General features: G+C 43.3%; 1 protein-coding gene across 1 annotated transcript in view; it reads right to left on the bottom strand.

The window, feature by feature from the left end:
- The window catches only part of KIF18A (kinesin family member 18A), a 228,412-nt gene that overhangs the window by 190,196 nt on the left and 19,648 nt on the right, over positions 1–18,568 (bottom strand). Inside the window, exon 2 of the mRNA XM_082270833.1 lies at positions 16,299–16,456. Coding sequence (XP_082126959.1) covers positions 16,299–16,456 — 158 coding nt within the window. The remainder of the gene's footprint in view (positions 1–16,298; positions 16,457–18,568) is intronic.

Here is an 18,568-nt window from a genome sequence, read left to right as displayed (position 1 = left end):
CCACAGAACCAGAATCTCCGCTTGAAGAGGTCTCGTGTGAAACAGTGCAAATGGGAATCGCCTCAAAAGCCGACACCATCAAGCCCAGGCACCGCATGCAGGTCCGAAGTGAGGAGAACTCTTTGTCCCTGAGGGACCTGACCTCGTCCTGCAGGATCCAGAGCTTGTCCTCCGGAAGAAAGACCTTCGCCTGGGCGGAGTCCAGAATTATCCCCAGGTAAGGGAGGCGAACAGAAGGGGACAAAGTCGACTTCTGAAAATGGATGGTCCACCCAAACTCCTGGAGCGTCTGAACCGTGAGCGACAGATCGCGCAACAGAGTGGTACTGGAGCTCAACCTTAATAGGAGATCGTCCAGGTAACCGAGGATAGCAATCCCCTGCACCCGCAACAAAGCTAGAACAGGAGCCAAAACCTTGGTAAAAACCCTTGGAGCCGAAGCGAGGCCGAAAGGCAACGCCACTAACTGATAGTGCTCCTCCGCTATTGCGAATCGGAGGTACCTCTGATGACCCTCGTAAATAGGGGTGTGTAGATACACATCCTTGAGGTCGATGGAAGCCAGGAAATCCCCTGGACTCAGGGATGCCCCCACCGACCGGAGAGACTCCATTTTGAACCCCCACAAAGCGGTTTAGAAACGTCAAGTCCAGAATCGGACGCACCTTGCCCTCCTTTCTGGGCACTGTGAACAGATTAGAGTAAAAACCCCAAAACCTGTCCCGCTGTGGAACCGGGACAACCACCCCTTGGGCGAGGAGATCCTGAACCGCCCGATGGAGAGCTCGGAAACGATCGGGGGTTAAATGAAGATTTGAGGGAAAGAATCTGCTGGGCGTGATGGAAACTCGATCTTGTACCCTGACCAAATGAGTTCTTGAACCCACCATTCCTGAATCTTGGCCAGCCAAGGTTCGGGAAAATAGCGCAGACGTCCCCCCACCCCTGAAACGGGTGAGGGCGCCCATTCAGGTCCAAGCGGGCTGAGCCGCTGTGTCAGTGTGGGTGGCTTTTGACTTACCCGCCACTTCTTCTGGCCACTAGAGGCCTTGAAGGACTTACCTTTGTCTTGTGCCTTGAAGGCATGAATGGACCCCTGGTCAGGTATAAAGGAGGGACCCTGCTTGCCACGGAATGATTTTCCTCTGGACACCTGGGGCAACAGAGTGCTCTTGCCCCCAGTGATCCCCTTGACCAGTTCATCCAGAGAGTCCCCAAAAAGAGGACTCCCCGCATAAGGGATGTTAGACACTGTCTTCTTGGAAGATTGGTCGGCCGACAAGCTTTTTAACCAAACGATGCAACGAATCACAATTGCGACCGCTGAAAGTCGTGCGACTAAAGGGGCCTCATCTAAGGCCGCGTCACAAAGGTATAACACAGCCTGACCCATTTGATCCACCATCTCCAGAGCAGCAGGAGAGACGGAGTCAGCAATTAGAGTGCGCTTAAGCGCCTTAGCCCACTCCACAACAGCCTGAGAGACCATTACCGAAGCGAACACGGGTTTCAGCAAGGAACCCGCTACCAGATAGATGTGGCGGGAAAGAGTTTCCACCCGCCTATCCGCCGGGTCTTTAAACAATGGAGAATCCTCCGCGGGCATTAAAGTGGCCTTTTTTAACCTGGACACAGTGTGGTCCACCTTAGGAGCCACAATCAAGCGAGAATCCACCGGATCCGCAAAGGGATAATGGTACTTTGGCACCACAACATTACGTTTCAAATGACGCCATTGTTCATTCGCGGTATCGTGAAACTCTGCGGGACAAGGAACCTGACCCGATTTTTGGGCTTTGCGGGTCCCAAAGGAAGACCGGTTACCTGACAGGTGGGGCTCATCATCCAAATTTAAAGTGTCTTCAACAGAGCTAATAAGCGCGGACACCGCAGCGCGGTCCCGTGCTGATCCGGAGGAGGAATCCTACTCCTCCACATCAGACTGAGACCCATCGGGGGGTACGCTGTCCGTGGCAACCAAATCTGGCTCTGAATCAGAAGATGAGAGGGCATAGGCCTTTTCTTAGAAGCCCGGTCAGACATCAACAAATCCACTTTTGACGCTAAAGTCGCAAGTGCAGCAGTAAGGGAGACTATAGCAGAGGATTCAGGAGTACCTGAACCCTCTACCAGATCTGGGGGGAATTTGCTATCCTGGGACTCCATAATAGCAATCTCAATTTAAATGACGTTGGCCCTTTAAACCGGCGATTTCCGCAGTCCCCACCGCAAATGGAGAGCAGGTCCTGTGCTACAGGAAACTGCAAAAAAATGAATGCTAGCAGGAATGCAGGCCAGGAAACACAATAAAAGCCCCCCACAGTGTGCTATACTTGCCACGCTGCTGAATCGATCTGCATGTGAAGAAAGAGGAAGTGATCTCACGCCTCTAGAGGCAGACACAGCCCTGAGCCACAAAATGGTTGCCAATACAAGTCTATGAGAAAAGCTCTGGGACAATGGCCGCTGTCCACATAAGGACATTTTGCCCACACTAAAGATGGTGCCCGATCGGAGCCAACAGTATAGTAGAAAATGGCTGCTGCCCTCACAATGAGGCCAAACAGCCTGCCCACACCTAAAATGGCAGCCGCGCAGTTTCGTGCTGATTGCGGCCCCCACACACCATGTACTGTTCCCCCAATAGTTGCACAAGCATCTCAGGGACATAGGAGACCCCCACCACCCCCCATACAGCGGTGTAACCCCCACAGCGCCCCCGCAGGGACAGCGAAGGGACACACAGGGACCACACCTACAGACATGAGGGGGACATTACAGAACCCATACCGAACTGCCATCCCCATAAAATAGAGCGTCCACATACACACCCCGACAGACAATGCCAGAGACAGAGGGGTAGAATGGTACTCGTCGGCCCAGCGAAAACGTGGGTACCACTCTTGTGACAAGAAGCCTCCCACTTCGAGTGGTGGTGCCATCAGCCGAAGGGGATGCTAGCAACAGGCGGGCGTACCGCAGTTGAGACATCCCAGCGAAGATAGCAACTTCGCAGGCTCGACCCCGAGGTCAGGAACATAATCGTTTGCTAGGCCTGGGCGTACCAATAACCTGCTAACGCTCGATGGCATGCTGGGATTCCGTAAGGCTCTAGAATAACCAGTGCGATTCCCAGCTCCGCAAACGCTGTAGTCTTCTGAAGTCCAACTAACTAAGCGCAGGAACAAATAAAAAGCTATCTTTTAAAAGAAAAAAAAACGTTTCTAGAGAGAAAAAATGAGAAAAAAATAAGAAAAAAGGCTGAGACCGCAGCCCCAGCCAGGGAAGAGCCAGCCTACTCCTAAGCTAGGCAGCAGCAAACTGAATTGGGAATGAGGCTAGCTGGGGGTATTGGACCAGAGGGACAGCCCCCTGTAGGTGTGTCTATACAAAGTTTTTGTGAATATTCTAACAAAATCTTCTGCCTAGCTTACTCCTGTGGAGAAGGCCAATACCCAGACGTGCAGATTGTATGAGTGGGTGGTGACTGTCAGAGGACGTAAGAGAAAAACAACAAGGAAAGCATGCAAGCATGTCAAAGTTGCCCCAGATTACTATAATTATTTTTTAAAATGTACTTTCTAAAAACAGACCATCATTAAAAAACAAAAAACCCAAAAGAAAAGCCAGCGCTTCTCAAATTGCCAGAGTAGTAACTATTAAATAAACCTCTTCACAATCCAATCTAGAATCTGTAGTGTAGAGTGGAACGAGGGAGAGTTGCCATCATGAGATAATATTCCTATAAGTAAAGACACTACAGAGGTTAGATTGGATTCTCAAGAGGTCTATTGAATGGTTACTACTCTGGCAGTTTAGGAACCGCTGGCTTTTCTTTTGTTTTTTAGATTGTAACACTAGGGATCATGTTTTTGCTGGCAGCATCTCAGAGAGAGCACAAATTACCATCAGTTTATCATTCGTACTTTCCCTTAAATGTTCACCAATAAAAAGTACTATTGAAGACATAAACCATTTTCCTTGTTTTAATAGAATAGGGCAGCATTTTGCAAGCAGGGTGCCGCAGCACCCCTGGGTTCTTAAGTGTGATGGCAAACTGCCTAAAAAATTTTTAATTAAGCCTGCTTTTTTTGGTTACACAAAGCAACAGGTTTTTATTGTGCAGCACTACAAGTTGGGGCACCATGCATCGCACCTGGTTTTGACGGGTGCTCGGTCCCATTTCCGGTTGGATTACCACCGCAATCCACCAGAAGTTTTCCACTGCCACCCAGCCCACAACCTTCCGGGACACATCACAAGACCCAGGTGGAGGGACCATTCACAAAGAGCAGCGGGTTGCGAAGCAGCAAGGAATCACATAGTCAGCTGCCCACAGAAAACATGCCAGAGACTTGGAAGACTGGAGAAGAAGCAGTTCAGATGAGCACGACACTTAACTTAAGGACAGGTGAGTTTTCTGATTTTTAATTAACCACTTTACCACCGGAGGATTTTGCTGTCTTACGTCCAGGCCACTTTTTGCGAGTCGGCACTGTGCGACTGACAATTGCTCGGCCGTGCAACGCCGTACTGAAACAAAATTACGTCCTTTTTTTCCCACAAACAGAGCTTTCTTTTGGTGGTATTTGATCACCTCTGCGATTTTTACTTTTTGCGCTATAAACAAAAAGTGTAAATTTTCGAAAAAACAACAATATTGTTCACATTTTTTTATATGAAATTCCCCCCAAAAAAAATGTAAAAATCAAATTTTTAATTTTTGGCCAATTTGTTTTCTGCTACCTACGTTTTTTTTTTTTTTTTTACCAAAATCAAAATAAGCGTATTTTGATTGGTTTGCACAAAAGTTATTGCGTTTACTAACTAAGGGAAAGATTTCTGTCATTTTTGGTGTGTTTTTTTTTTTTTTTTTTTTTAACGAGTAATGGCGGCGATCTGCAATTTTTTTTTGCGGGACTGCGACATTGCGGCGGACAGATTGGACCCTTGACTGACATTTTTGGGGGTACCAGTGACATTACTACAGTAATCAGTGCTATACATATGCACTGTTACTGTAAAAATGACACTGGCAGGGAAGGGGTTAATTTTATTGGAGAGGGAGGGGTTAATGTATGCCTGGTGCTTACTGACCTGTGTGGGGGGAGGTGACTGAGTGACACAGGGACAGATCGCATGTTCAGCTATGCAGAACCCTGCAATCTGTCACTGTTTGTCACTTAGGCGATCCGCCCGCTCTGTTTACACAAGCGGGCGGATCTCCAGACTCGATTCCCTGACGATCGGGGAAGAGCAGCGCCGATCGCCACTGCTCCTCCCATTGCCCGACTTCCGCTGTGACTGAAAACAGCGGGAGCGAGCCTCCGGCGGCGCGCGAGCGCCGCCCACAAGGGGAGGAGTCCAGCGACGTAGGTCTACGTCGCTGGACGGAATCGAGCCACTTTGCCGCAGTACAGTCCCAGTGACTGGTCGGCAAGTGGTTAAAGAAGCTAGTTTGTTTTTTCAAAATGGCGGAAGAACCGCTTTAGGGCCGGTTCACATTAGTGCGATCACAGAGATCGCATGTAATTCGGAGCACACTGCTCCTTAATTACATGCGCTCTGTGAGGTGCAAATTTCAGCCATACAGTTTGTATGTCTGAATTCGCACCGCAATCGCACTAAACACGCACATGACCCTTTTTTATATCCGCAGCAGAATCGGATCACATGGTGGTTCACACTAGTGCGATCTGATTCTATGCGAACTTGCAGATCGCACTGCGATATGCGATCTCAACTGGGGGTGTCAACTTAATTGACACCCCCTGCGTATCGCATATGGCAGTGTGAAGTGCCAGGGGTGCGGATGCGATGCTGGAACATGCTGCATATTCGCAGCGTTCCCGCATCGCAGAAGTTTGAACCGGGACTTAAAGTAAGCAGAAGTTAAGTCTCAGGATACAGGTGCAGGAAAACCATACAGCTTACTGTAGGTATTACAAGCTACTACAGTGAACTCAAGCATTCCAGTGGCCAGACCATTCTGCAATGGTACTAATTCATTTTTTTTTTTTTTAATGTTTATTAGTTTTGAATAATGCAATGTTAGGTTTACAATACAAAAAGGAAAGTAAAAACGTATATAACAGGTTGACGTAGTTTAGTCATAGCATCAGATAGCATGTTTAGATTTGTATACAGTATGATATATATTGAACAGGGTATAAAATGGTACAGGAAAAGCGAAAGAAAGAAAAAGAGGAGAAAGGTTGCAGAGATGTAGTAGAATATTGTTTCCACAAACAGATTATTATGGTTTAATCCAAGAAAATCAAGGTTGCCATAGTTTTTCAACTTTTTTTTAATTTGTCTGTACGTATTGCTAGGGTTTTTTTATACTCATAAGTGAGATTGTAAATAGGTGAAAGGTGCGCTGATTAAATAATATGTGAAGCTGCAACCATAGATCCAAAAAAAGGAAATGGCAGATAATAAACGTAAAATCAGGTGCGCTAAACATATAAGTTATCACTCTCAAGTGAAAACACAAATGTGTGTTAAAGTCAAAAACCAAAAGGTTAATGATAAACATGTAGTGAACAGATGAATATATAAATGATCTAGAAAATCACTCAACAGTGTAGTACAAAATAAAACAATGGTGAAAAGATTCCAAGTGAAATCATATACAGTCCAAAAGGGATAAAGTGACTAGTGTCCGTGCAATTCCAAATGATACAGGTGAGTAGATAAATACAATTATAAGGGGGAATTTGAGCTGAATTTTCAAAAGTTTAGTTTGAGGTGTGAGAACACACCTTATATAAGCGAACTCCCCCGACGAGACCAATCGTTGGTCTTAAAGCGGAGTTCCACCCTGGATTTTTTTTTTTTTTTTTATTAATACCCCCGGGACAGTCAGGGCTAGTACATTCCACAATGGCTAGCCTCTGATCTGTCCCGGGTTGCACTTACCTGTTAGGACAAATACTTACCTTGCAAACGTCTTGTCCAGCGCTGCCATCTCAGATGTGGGCAGCTTGAAGCCAGCGAGATCCCCTTCGGCGTCTTCTTCCGCCTTCTTTGGTCCCACGATGCTCTGCGCCGGCCCCCCGACGTCACTTCCGGTTCGCACGCATCATCCCTCTACAGCTTCTGGGCATGCCCAGAAGCTGTTTAGAAGGGGATGACGCGCGCGACCCGGAACTGACGTCGGGGCCGGTTTAGGCGCAATGATTCCTGGGAGCTATGACGTTCAGCTCCCAGGAATCATTGCAGAGCCAGGAAGTGACGACGGGCTGCGGCCGAGGAAGGAGGAAGAAGGAAGTAAGGTAAGTATTTTTTCTTCGCTACGAGGTAAGTAAAAAAAAGAAAAAATATGCGATTATCCATTTCTTTTTCAGGTGACCCGGAGCGAGAAGATGGAGGTAAGTATAAAAATAGGGTGGAACTCCACTTTAACCGCTTCCATACAGAGCAGTTAGACACCCTTCCTGCCCAGACCAATTTTCAGCTTTCAGCACTTTCACACTTTGAATGACAATTGCTCAGTCATGCTACACTGTAACCAAACAAAATTTTTATCATTTTTTTCACACAAATAGAGCTTTCTTTTGGTGGTATTGGATCACAACTGGGGTTTTTTTTTTTTCGTGATATATGCAAAAAAAGAGCAAAAATTTTGAAAAAAAAAAAAACTTTTTTAGTTTCAATTATAAAATTTTGCAAAAAATTAATTTTTCTTCATACATTTGGGCCAAAATGTATACTGCTACATGTCTCTGGTAAAATTAACCTAAATTAGTGTATATTATTTAGTCTGTGTGAAAGTTATTGAGTCTAGAAGCTATGGTACCAATTACTGAAAATTGATCACACCAGATGTACTGACTGCCTATCTCCGTTCTTGAGGCCCTGAAATGTCAGGACAGTACAAATACCGCCCAAATGACCGCTTTTTGTAAAGTAGACAGTCCAAGGTATTTAGTAAGAGGCATGGTGGGTTTTTTGAAGTTGTAATTTTTTCCCCACAATTCTTGGGAAAATGAAGAAAAAAAATATTTTTCTTTTTTTTCCCACAAAGTTGTCAATTTATAAGCTATTTCTAACACACAGCATTTACACAGCAAAAATTACACCCAAAAATACATTCTGCTACTCCTTCCGAGTATGGCGATACCACATGTGTGAGACTTTTACACAGCCTGGCCACAAAAAGAGACTCCACGTCCAAGAAGCACCTTCAGGCGTTCTAGGAGCATAAATACACATAAAACTTTCTTACTACCTATCACACTTTTCAAGGCCCTAGAGCACCAATACAATGGAAAAGTCCACAAAATGACCCCATTTTGGAAAGCAAACACTCCAACGTATATTATATGAGGCATTATGGGTCCTTTGAACATATTTTTTTCCACAGGTTTTTGGAAAATGTGGGAAAAAAAATGAAAACTTTTTTTTTTTTTTTTTTTTTTTTTTTTTACACAAAGTTGTCAATTTATAGGATATTCCTAACACATAGCATGTACACAGCAAAAATGACACCCCAAAATACATTCTGCCACTCCTGAGTATGGCAATACCACATGTGTGAGACTTTTTCACAGCCTATCCATATAGAGGGGCCCAACATCCAAGGAGCATCATCATGCATCCTAGCCACTTGCCTAGGCCTATTTTTGACATTTGGTGTTTACAAGCTAAAATCAGTTCTTTTGCAAGAAAACTGCTTAGAACCCCCAAACATTATATATTTTTTTTAGCAGAGACCCTAGAGATTAAAATGGAGATTATTGCAATATTTTTTATCACACCGTATTTGCGCAGCGGTCTTCCAAACGCAATTTTTTTGGAAAAAATTCACTTTTTTTAATTAAAAAATGAGAAACCAGTAAAGTTAGCCCAATTTTTTTCCATAATGTGAAAGATAATGTTACGCCGAGTAAATAGATACCCAACATGTCATGCTTCAAAATTGCGCACGCTCACGGAATGGCGACAAACTTTGGTACTTAAAAATCCCCATAGGCGACAATTTAAAAATTTCTACAGGTTGCCATCTTTGAGTTACAGAGGAGGTCTAGGGCTCAAATTATTCCCCTTGCTCCAACGATCGCGGCGATACCTCACATGTGTGGTTTGAACACCGTTTACATATGTGGGCGGGGTTTCCGTATGCGTCGCTTCTGCGCGCGAGCTAACGGGGACAGGGCGCTTTAATTTTTTTTTTTTTACTATTTATTTTATTTATTATTTTTACACCGTTTAACAAAAAAAAAAAAAAATGGATCATTTTTATTTCTATTACAAGAAATGTAAACATTACTTGTAATAGAAAAAGGCACGACAGGACCTCTTTTTTGTGAGATCTGGGGTCAAAAAGTCCTCAGATCTCACAAGTACACTAAAAGATAAAAAAAAAAAAAAAAAAAAAAAAAAAAAGGACCTTTAAACCGGTTGCTAGGCAACAACATTTTCCATAGCTCCGGTCCTCCAAGACCATAGAGTCAAGTGAGGGCAAGCTTGCCCTCACTCGACATCCTGTCTGTGAGGATCCGGGACCGGATCGTTTTCCCCGCTGCCGGCGGGTCCAGTAAGCGGGGAAAAGGACCGGACGCGGCGGGAGGGGGGGGGCACCTCTTCCGCCATCCCGGAAGGGTGATCCCACGGCGAAACCGCCGCTGGGACCACCCTTATCGGAAAGCCAACCGTCCACTGTTTAAAAAAATACCAGGGTTATGGCAGCTATCTGCTGCCATAACACCGGTATTTAGGTTTAAACGGAGGACGTATATAAACCTTTTTGGACTTGGACATGGTGGCTGTATGAAGGGTGACAGGTACTCGGGTACTTTGTTGGGCAGGTGACAGGTACTCTGGTACTGATGAGCAGGTGGCAGGTACTCCGATAGGCAGGTGACAGGTACTCGGGTACTCTGATGGGCAGGTGATAGGTACTGATGAGTAGTACTGATAGGTGATACTGTACTGATGGGTACTGATGATCAGTACTGATACGTGATAGGTACTGATGAGTAGTGATGGGTACTGATGAGTAGGCGGCAAGTACTCGGGTACTTCAGGCGTCAGGTACTCTGATGAGCAGGTGGAAGGTACTCGGGTACTCTGATGGGTAGGTGACAGGTACTCTGATGACGGGTACTCCGTTGACAAGTACTCAAAGTACCCGAGTATCCATCATCAGAGTATCCGAATACCCGTCAGAGTATCCGAATACCCGTCATCAGAGTATCCGAATACCCGTCATCAGAGTATCCGAATACCCGTCATCAGAGTATCCGAATACCCGTCATCAGAGTACCCGTCATCAGAGTACCCGAGTACCCGTCATCAGAGTACCCGTCATCAGAGTACCTGAATACCTGTCACCAGCCCATCAGAGTACCCGAGTACCTGTCATCAGAGTACCCGATGGGCTGGTGACAGGTACTCGGGTACTTTGATGGGCTAGTGACAGGTGCTCTTTATTGGGGGGGGGGGGCAATCAGTGTGGTTGGGGTGCACTGTAATCGGTAACTAGCTGTTACCACACTCTCTTCCTCACACAGGATCAGTGTGTGAGGAGGAGAACACGGTGACAGCTAGTTACCGTGTTCTCTGTTGACATTTGTGACCGGCTGTGATTGGACACAGCCGGTCACGTGGTAAAGAGCCAATTTCATTGACTCTTTACCTAGATCGGGGATCGACTCTGTCCGAGGGACGAGCCTCGTCCCCGATCGCTGCTCTGTGCGCCCCCGGGGGCGCACATTGCAGAGAGAATGAGCGGCTCGTGCTGGAGCCGCTCATGTGATCGGCTGTGATTGACACAGCCGATCACATGGTAAACAGCCAATTTCTATTGGCTGTTTACCTTGATCAGGGATGGGCTATGTCCGAGGGACGAGCTTCATCCCTGATCGCTGCGCGGCGCGCAGTAGCAGCTAGAGCGGGCGGACGTTATATGACGGCCGCCCGGATCCGTACAACCACTATGCCGACGTCATATTACTATGACTCGGTATGGAAGTGGTTAAAGTGGGGGCACACTGATATAAACCCCAGGGTCCTAAATCAATGATAGAACTCGTACTCCTCCCCAGAACACACTGCTGCTGCTTTCCTCTGAATACAGGGGCGGGCCTCATTTGTGAGAGAAAAAGAAAAGACAGACAATAAGGAGACGGTCAATAGGGTGAGAGTCTTGATGGGAGATTCCCGACGATTAGCGCGCGTCATGGCTAATCGTTTAGGGACTACTGCGCTCTGGCAAACTATGCTCACGCCTGGTGCCAACAGTGAATGGGCTGACAAAAGCCCAGGTGCCAGGACACAATTTCTAGTGGCAATAATGACCTGGTGCCTGGGGTTTGTCAAGCCCAGATTATTGTGGTGCACTCATTACCTGTCTTTACCAATCTTTGGGATTTCTTTTTATATATCTTATGGATTGTTTCCAGTCCTTAGAGGAATGGGGCTTCCTTTAAGCTGAATAGTGGGGGAAAGAGCACAAGTACACAATGCTTCACCCAAATGATGACATTAGCACTCAAGTCACTCAGCCAACCCCTGAGTGAATGTCTTGAATGAAGAAAAAAAAAAAAAAAAAAAAAATAGCAAAAAGACTTACTTTTTTTCCCCCAATAGATCCACCTAGCAAAAACTCAGGCATGACAGTTTTAGGTGAGGTAATACGGAGCCTGGCTAACGTTCTTTATTTGCCAGTGTCCTAAAGCCCCATAGGCAGCAGTATGTTTGAATAAAAATAAAAAATCCAGAATTCTTGTATCCATCAAAGATTGATCAAGACGACTTTGAGGGCTCATGTACACTGCAACTTGTAAACAGCCGTTTAGGAGCAGCTGGGCGTTTTTTTCAGAAGCCACTGAACCCACCTCTAGGTTAGCTTATCTGTCCATGTACACTGGGTCGTTTACAGTCAGTTGAGTTCAGTGTCGTTTTTTGGAAAGCAATTATTTGCGTTCAGGACATGTGTTTACAGGCGTTTCAAACGCAAAAACGCGTTTCGCACTTGCGTTTTCAGGAGGCCTTTATATATGTGTGATATATATATGTGTGTGTGTGTGTGTGATATATATATGTGTGTGTGTGTGTGTGTGTGTGTGTGTGTGTGTGTGTGTGTGTGTGTGTGTGTGTGTGTGTGTGTGTGTGTGTATATATATATATATATATATATATATATATATATATATATATATATATATATATATATATATATATATATATATATATATATATATATATATATATATATATATATATATATATATATATATATATATATATATATATATATATATACACACACACATATACATAAACAACATATATATATATATATATATATATATATATATGAAAATCATATATTTGTTGCATTGTGGGTGTTTGGGAGGGTCTCCTGATGTGTTTTGCAAAAAACGCCTTTGAGCGCAAACGCCACTAAACATGTCCAAACGCAGCATGCAAACGCAACACAACGGGCATTTTTAAACGTCGTTCTGTAGCTGTCAAGTTCCAGCGTTGAAAGGACTTTTTTAAACGTCCCGTGTACATGTAGCCTTATGAACTGCAACCCTCCCTCTGAACGATTACAAATATAAAGTGTGTATTATTATGTATCTGTATGCAAGCAGATTAACTACAAATAGGCAACAATTTGTTTGGACAGCCATATTACAATTTCTATAGCCAGTGGCACAAGTGAATACTACCTGGTGAGATTTATCTATCCAGGCCCTCTGTTGCCATTTAGACAGGAGGCTGCTAACAATTTTAACCATTGGAAATCTATGTAACACATAGCTGTCCCTAAAAGCTACATCATGCAGTTCATGAAAATATGGTCAGCTGAGCTTACAACAGCCATCTGACTTACATTCCTTACCAACAATGAGTCGTTTGTACTAATAAGGATGTAAATCTTCTATACACAGTAAAATGAGAGCGCGCTGAGCAGCTGAGAGTGGCTTCTAGTACTACATTTATGTTGTTTTGATGTAAAGTACCAATGAAAGCGCTATTATAGATTACTGCTATGAAAAAAGAGGGCTAAAGAGAATCCATACTGTTCTTACAAGAGCTCAAGAAAGTTACAATATAAAAGAAAGATTTGTAATAAGGACATTTTTATACATCAAAGCGATATCCTTACCAGTCAAAAAGACCTTACAAGTGGTTAAATAACAGAGGGAATAGAGCAAAGCGCTTAAAGGGCCAGTCCATGTAAAAATGGTACTTTTTGGCAGATATATTTGCATAGTTGGTAAGATTGAATAAAGAGACACAAGTCCATTCAGTTCAACCTGTGTGGATGTGTCGCTATCATTTCCCATAGCCCTGTAAATTGTGTACGCTAAGATGCCCATCTATAGGTTTTGTTTTTTAATTAAATAGACAATCACCACCAACTTTGGAAGGGAGTTCCACATCCTTACGGCTCTGGCAGTAAAGAATCCCTTATGCAGTTTAAGGTTAAACCGCCATATGTCCTTTTAAGCAATTTGTGACTGAATAGTTTTCTCTGTATGTTTGAATCATTGAGATATTTGTAAATCACTAGCAAATCTCCTATTCAGCATCTCTTCTCCAGGGAGAATACATACAGGTCCCTCTCAAAAAATTAGCATATTGTGATAAAGTTCATTATTTTCTGTAATGTACTGATAAACATTAGACTTTCATATATTTTAGATTCATTACACACAACTGAAGTAGTGCAAGCCTTTTATTGTTTTAATTTTGATGATTTTGGCATACAGCTCATGAAAAACCAAAATTCCTATCTCAAAAAAATTAGCATATTTCATCCAACCAATAAAAGAAAAGTGTTTTTAATACAAAAAAGTCAACCTTCAAATAATTATGTTCAGTTATGCACTCAATACTTGGTCGGGAATCCTTTTGCGGCGTGGCATGGAGGCAATCAGCCTGTGGCACTCCTGAGGTGTTATGGAGGCCCAGGATGCTTCGATAGGGGCCTTGAGCTCATCCAGAGTGTTGGGTCTTGCATCTCTCAACTTTCTCTTCACAACATCCCACAGATTCTCTATGGGGTTCAGGTCAGGAGAGTTGGCAGGCCAATTGAGCACAGTAATACCATGGTCAGTAAACCATTTACCAGTGGTTTTGGCACTGTGAGCAGGTGCCAGGTCGTGATGAAAAATGAAATCTTCATCTCCATAAAGCTTTTCAGCAGATGGAAGCATGAAGTGCTCCAAAATCTCCTGATAGCTAGCTGCATTGACCCTGCCCTTGATAAAACACAGTGGACCAACACCAGCAGCTGACATGGCACCCCAGACCATCACTGACTGTGGGTACTTGACACTGGACTTCAGGCATTTTGGCATTTCCCTCTCCCCGGTCTTCCTCCAGACTCTGGCACCTTGATTTCCGAATGACATGCAAAATTTGCTTTCATCCGAAAAAAGTACTTTGGACCACTGAGCAACAGTCCAGTGCTGCTTCTCTGTAGCCCAGGTCAGGCGCTTCTCCCGCTGTTTCTGGTTCAAAAGTGGCTTGACCTGGGGAATGCGGCACCTGTAGCCCATTTCCTGCATACGCCTGTACACGGTGGCTCTAGATGTTTCTACTCCAGACTCAGTCCACTGCTTCCGCAGGTCCCCCAAGGTCTGGAATCGGTCCTTCTTCACAATCTTCTTCAGGGTCCGGTCACCTCTTCTCGTTGTGCAGCGTTTTCTGCCACACTTTTTCCTTCCCACTGAGGTGCCTTGATACAGCACTCTGGGAACAGCCTATTCGTTCAGAAATTTCTTTGCTTGCTTGAGGGTGTCAATGATGGCCTTCTGGACAGCAGTCAGGTCGGCAGTCTTACCCATGATTGCGGTTTTGAGTAATGAACCAGGCTGGGAGTTTTTAAAAGCCTCAGGAATCTTTTGCAGGTGTTTAGAGTTAATTAGTTGATTCAGATGATTAGGTTAATAGCTCGTTTAGAGAACCTTTTCATGATATGCTAATTTTTAGAGATAGGAATTTTGGTTTTTCATGAGCTGTATGCCAAAATCATCAATATTAAAACAATAAAAGGCTTGCACTACTTAGTTGCGTGTAATGAATCTAAAATATATGAAAGTCTAATGTTTATCAGTACATTACAGAAAATAATAAACTTTATCACAATATGCTAATTTTTTTAGAGGGACCTGTATAATTCTTGTAGTCGTTGCTCCTAACTGGAGCTTTAAGCTGTGCAAGGGACAAGAGCAGCTGCCACTTTTTCCCATGGATTTTCTAGTTAACATTGTGGACAATGCAAGTGGGGATTGCTGGAACAACCAAAACGGTCAGGTAGACCGGAACAGAGGCAAAAATGTGGCATCCAAGACGTTAGAAGACAAGGGCTGGCTCGGCCCACTAGACTCCACCTATAATTAAAGCACTATTTTTCATTACCCTTCAATCTTTTAAATGTGACCAAGGCTTTAATCCCTAGCTATTGGAAAAGCCAAGTTATCCCCCCTATTTCTCTTTGGCTTCAAACTGTGGATCACCTTTATCATGTGGAAGATATGACCCTAGAATATAGAAATCAACTTGATAAGCCATACAAAACATGGGCCTGTTGGATCTCCTTTACCCACTCTGCCTCTTATGCTGAGTTAATGTCATAATATTATGATGGATATTCACCATTTTGCTGTTTTATACTCATACAGCCATAGGAGCCGGTCGCCTCCCGTATTCCCCCCCCCCCCCCGACTTCTTCTTAACGTTTCCCGATCTCTTCTCTCATCTCCTTTCCCCTCTCTTGTTTCTTCTTCATCATTCTGCCTCTCCAATTTCTTGCTGCATTTTGATACCATTTTTGCTCCCATTTCAACTCGAATGTACTGTTCATATTCCTGCTCATGGCTATGCTGTTGGATATTCCTGCTCATGGCTATGCTGTTGGATATTCCTGCTCATGGCTATGCTGTTGGATATTCCTGCTCATGGCTATGCTGTTGGAGATGGTATGTTTTTCCTCTCTCATACTGGTTGATACGTTTCTGTTTCTACCTGTTTGTACAAAATTCTCAATAAACACTTATTAAAACAAACAAAAAAAAAAAAAATTAAAGCATTACTTTTGAACTAGCAGACTTTAGGATGATTACACATACATTGCAATCCAACTGTATATAAATTGAAATTATTTGTTTGGGTTGGCCCTTGTACTACATAATTTTTGCAAAATCTAAAATGGATTACACAGTATAATAAGTTTGCAATGTGTGATGCCATCTTTAATTATTAATTTACCATAACTTGTTTACAAAAAACACAGTCACACATCTATAAAAAAAATATAAACAGTGGGTACAAACCTCCATGTAAGAGACTGCAACGTTGCAAATTTTCTCATCTTTTAAACTTTCCATTCGGTTGTAAAGGTCCATCATTGTGAGATACATGACTCCAGGTTGTGTGGGGGAACCCAGCATAGTGTGGGTCTTTCCGGCTCCAGTAGCTCCATAAGCCAAAACTAGGTGAGTAAAAAGGTAAATAATCAGAACTTATCAATTTTAAGTTCATAGAAGTAAAATTTTGAAAAAAAAAAAAATATATATATTATATATATATATATATATATATATATATATATATATATATATATATATATATATATATATATATATATATATATATATATATATATATATATATATATATATATATATATATATATATTATTATTATATATTATATATATATATATATATATATGCATACCATTATTTAAAGTGAGTCAGTTGGTCAGGTCCTAATAAAACTGAAAGGGCTGGTGGTTGGGGCTGAAGGAATAGGGTTTAGGAAAGCTTTCAGAAGAGGCAAGATCAGGACCACATCAGTGTGCAGGCAGAAAAAGCAGAACTGCATGGTTTAAGGCTGGCCATACACTATACAATTTTCTTGTTCAACTTTCCTTTAGATTTACCAAAACCATGTAATATAGGGTCAAACCCAAACACTTTCAATTTGTATGCAGTCAGGCAGGCCCTTGCACTACATAGTTTAAGGTAAATCTAAAGGAAATTGAATAAGAAAATTGTATAGTGTATGGCCAGCCTAAGTGGTTTCACCCTGTGGCTGTAAAGTATAGTAGGGGTACACAAGTCACAAAAGTGGCAGAAAATAAGGATATATATTTTGGCATACAAGTAATTAGACAAGGCTGGCGCTGAAGAGGATTTCTACCCAAGGGGTTGTAAACATCAGAAAAGGACACAGCTGTACTCCTGACATAAGTAGCCGGTGATGGGGGCTTTAGCGTAGATAAGTTCAATACGACTAAAGGAGGATGTGTTAGCATTCGTTTTGTTAAAGATAAACTTTAAGTCAGCAGTAAAAATGAGTATAATGCGCCATCAGCTGTTGCGGAACAAGTCCCTGAATGCCTCTGCCTACGGGTGTCATGCTTGCAACTGTCAGCCTTGCAATGCGTCTCATGGGGAATTGTAGTTCTGCAACACGGCCACCAGTTTGATACCCCTGCCTTGGAATATGGATTACTGAATGGGTGTCTACATTCAACCTAAATCCCTTGATGCACTTGCAGTGTTCTAAAAATATGCAGAAAGAAGTTGGCCATGGCAGCTTCAATGTTTCTCTGAGAAAAGGTTTACTTTAACCTTTTTCTGACCGCATAATGCATACATGCAGTGGCAAGACCAATCCACCCATATACCTGAGGTTTTGCGCAGACAGCATGCTTACTGCACACTCCCAGCACACTGACAGAGCTGCCACCAAGAAGATTTCTGATCGGGTGCCACGGGATGGGCTGCCAATCATGTGAACCCCTGTAAAAACCAGTTACAAGGGTCACAAGATACAGTAGCTACGCCACCTCTCAGGCATTAAAGCCCACTTAAAGGGCTAAGTGGTGTTAAGGGGTTAAAAAAAAAAAAACCTTAGTATTCATTCATTAAAAACCTGGGGGGGGGGGGGGGGGGTTAGTCTCTACTAGTTAATTTCCAAAGTAGAGCAATGTTACCACATCGGAAAAAAAAAAAAAAAAAAAAATGAAGAAAGAAAGCAAACCTTTATTGTTAAACAGGATATACAAAAAAAGTGAAAAATAGCTATGCTATAGGGAATATATTGAAATATTAATTGTGCCTAAGCAATACTACTGAAGAAAGAAAAAAAAAAAAAAAAAAGTCAGTACATTAGTGAGAGGGGGTACCCAGGTCACTTGTGCGTCTATAGTTTCATAGCTGTATGTCTGCAGTGTCATATCCAAGGCACTACTGTCTCTGACTGCCAGTCTCTAGAGTAGGAATTAGTGATGTCACTTCTATGCTGCTCACTGTTCTCCTTGCTGGAGGCTCTGCCATGAGGAAGCAAAGCCCTGTCTCTACCAAGATGGCCACCTCCACATGGGAACAGTGCGGAACAAGGCATGGTAAGAAAGAGGAAAAATGCAGGGAGATCACATGCAATACTACTGGTAACTAGTCTTCTGCCCTGTCTGCACAACTTCCCGAGTCCATTTACTCTTTAAAACAGAACTAAAGGCATCATACAAAAAAACCTACGAGCAGGCAGGCTAGTTATTGAAGAAGAGATATGCTAGTTATTAAAGAAGAGACAT

Source organism: Pelophylax lessonae (genome assembly GCF_965119305.1).
Source record: "Pelophylax lessonae genome assembly, chromosome: 10".
NCBI classification, from domain to species: domain Eukaryota; kingdom Metazoa; phylum Chordata; class Amphibia; order Anura; family Ranidae; genus Pelophylax; species Pelophylax lessonae.
Note: the sequence above shows the minus strand (reverse complement) of the source record. Positions and strands in the feature narration are given on the sequence as shown.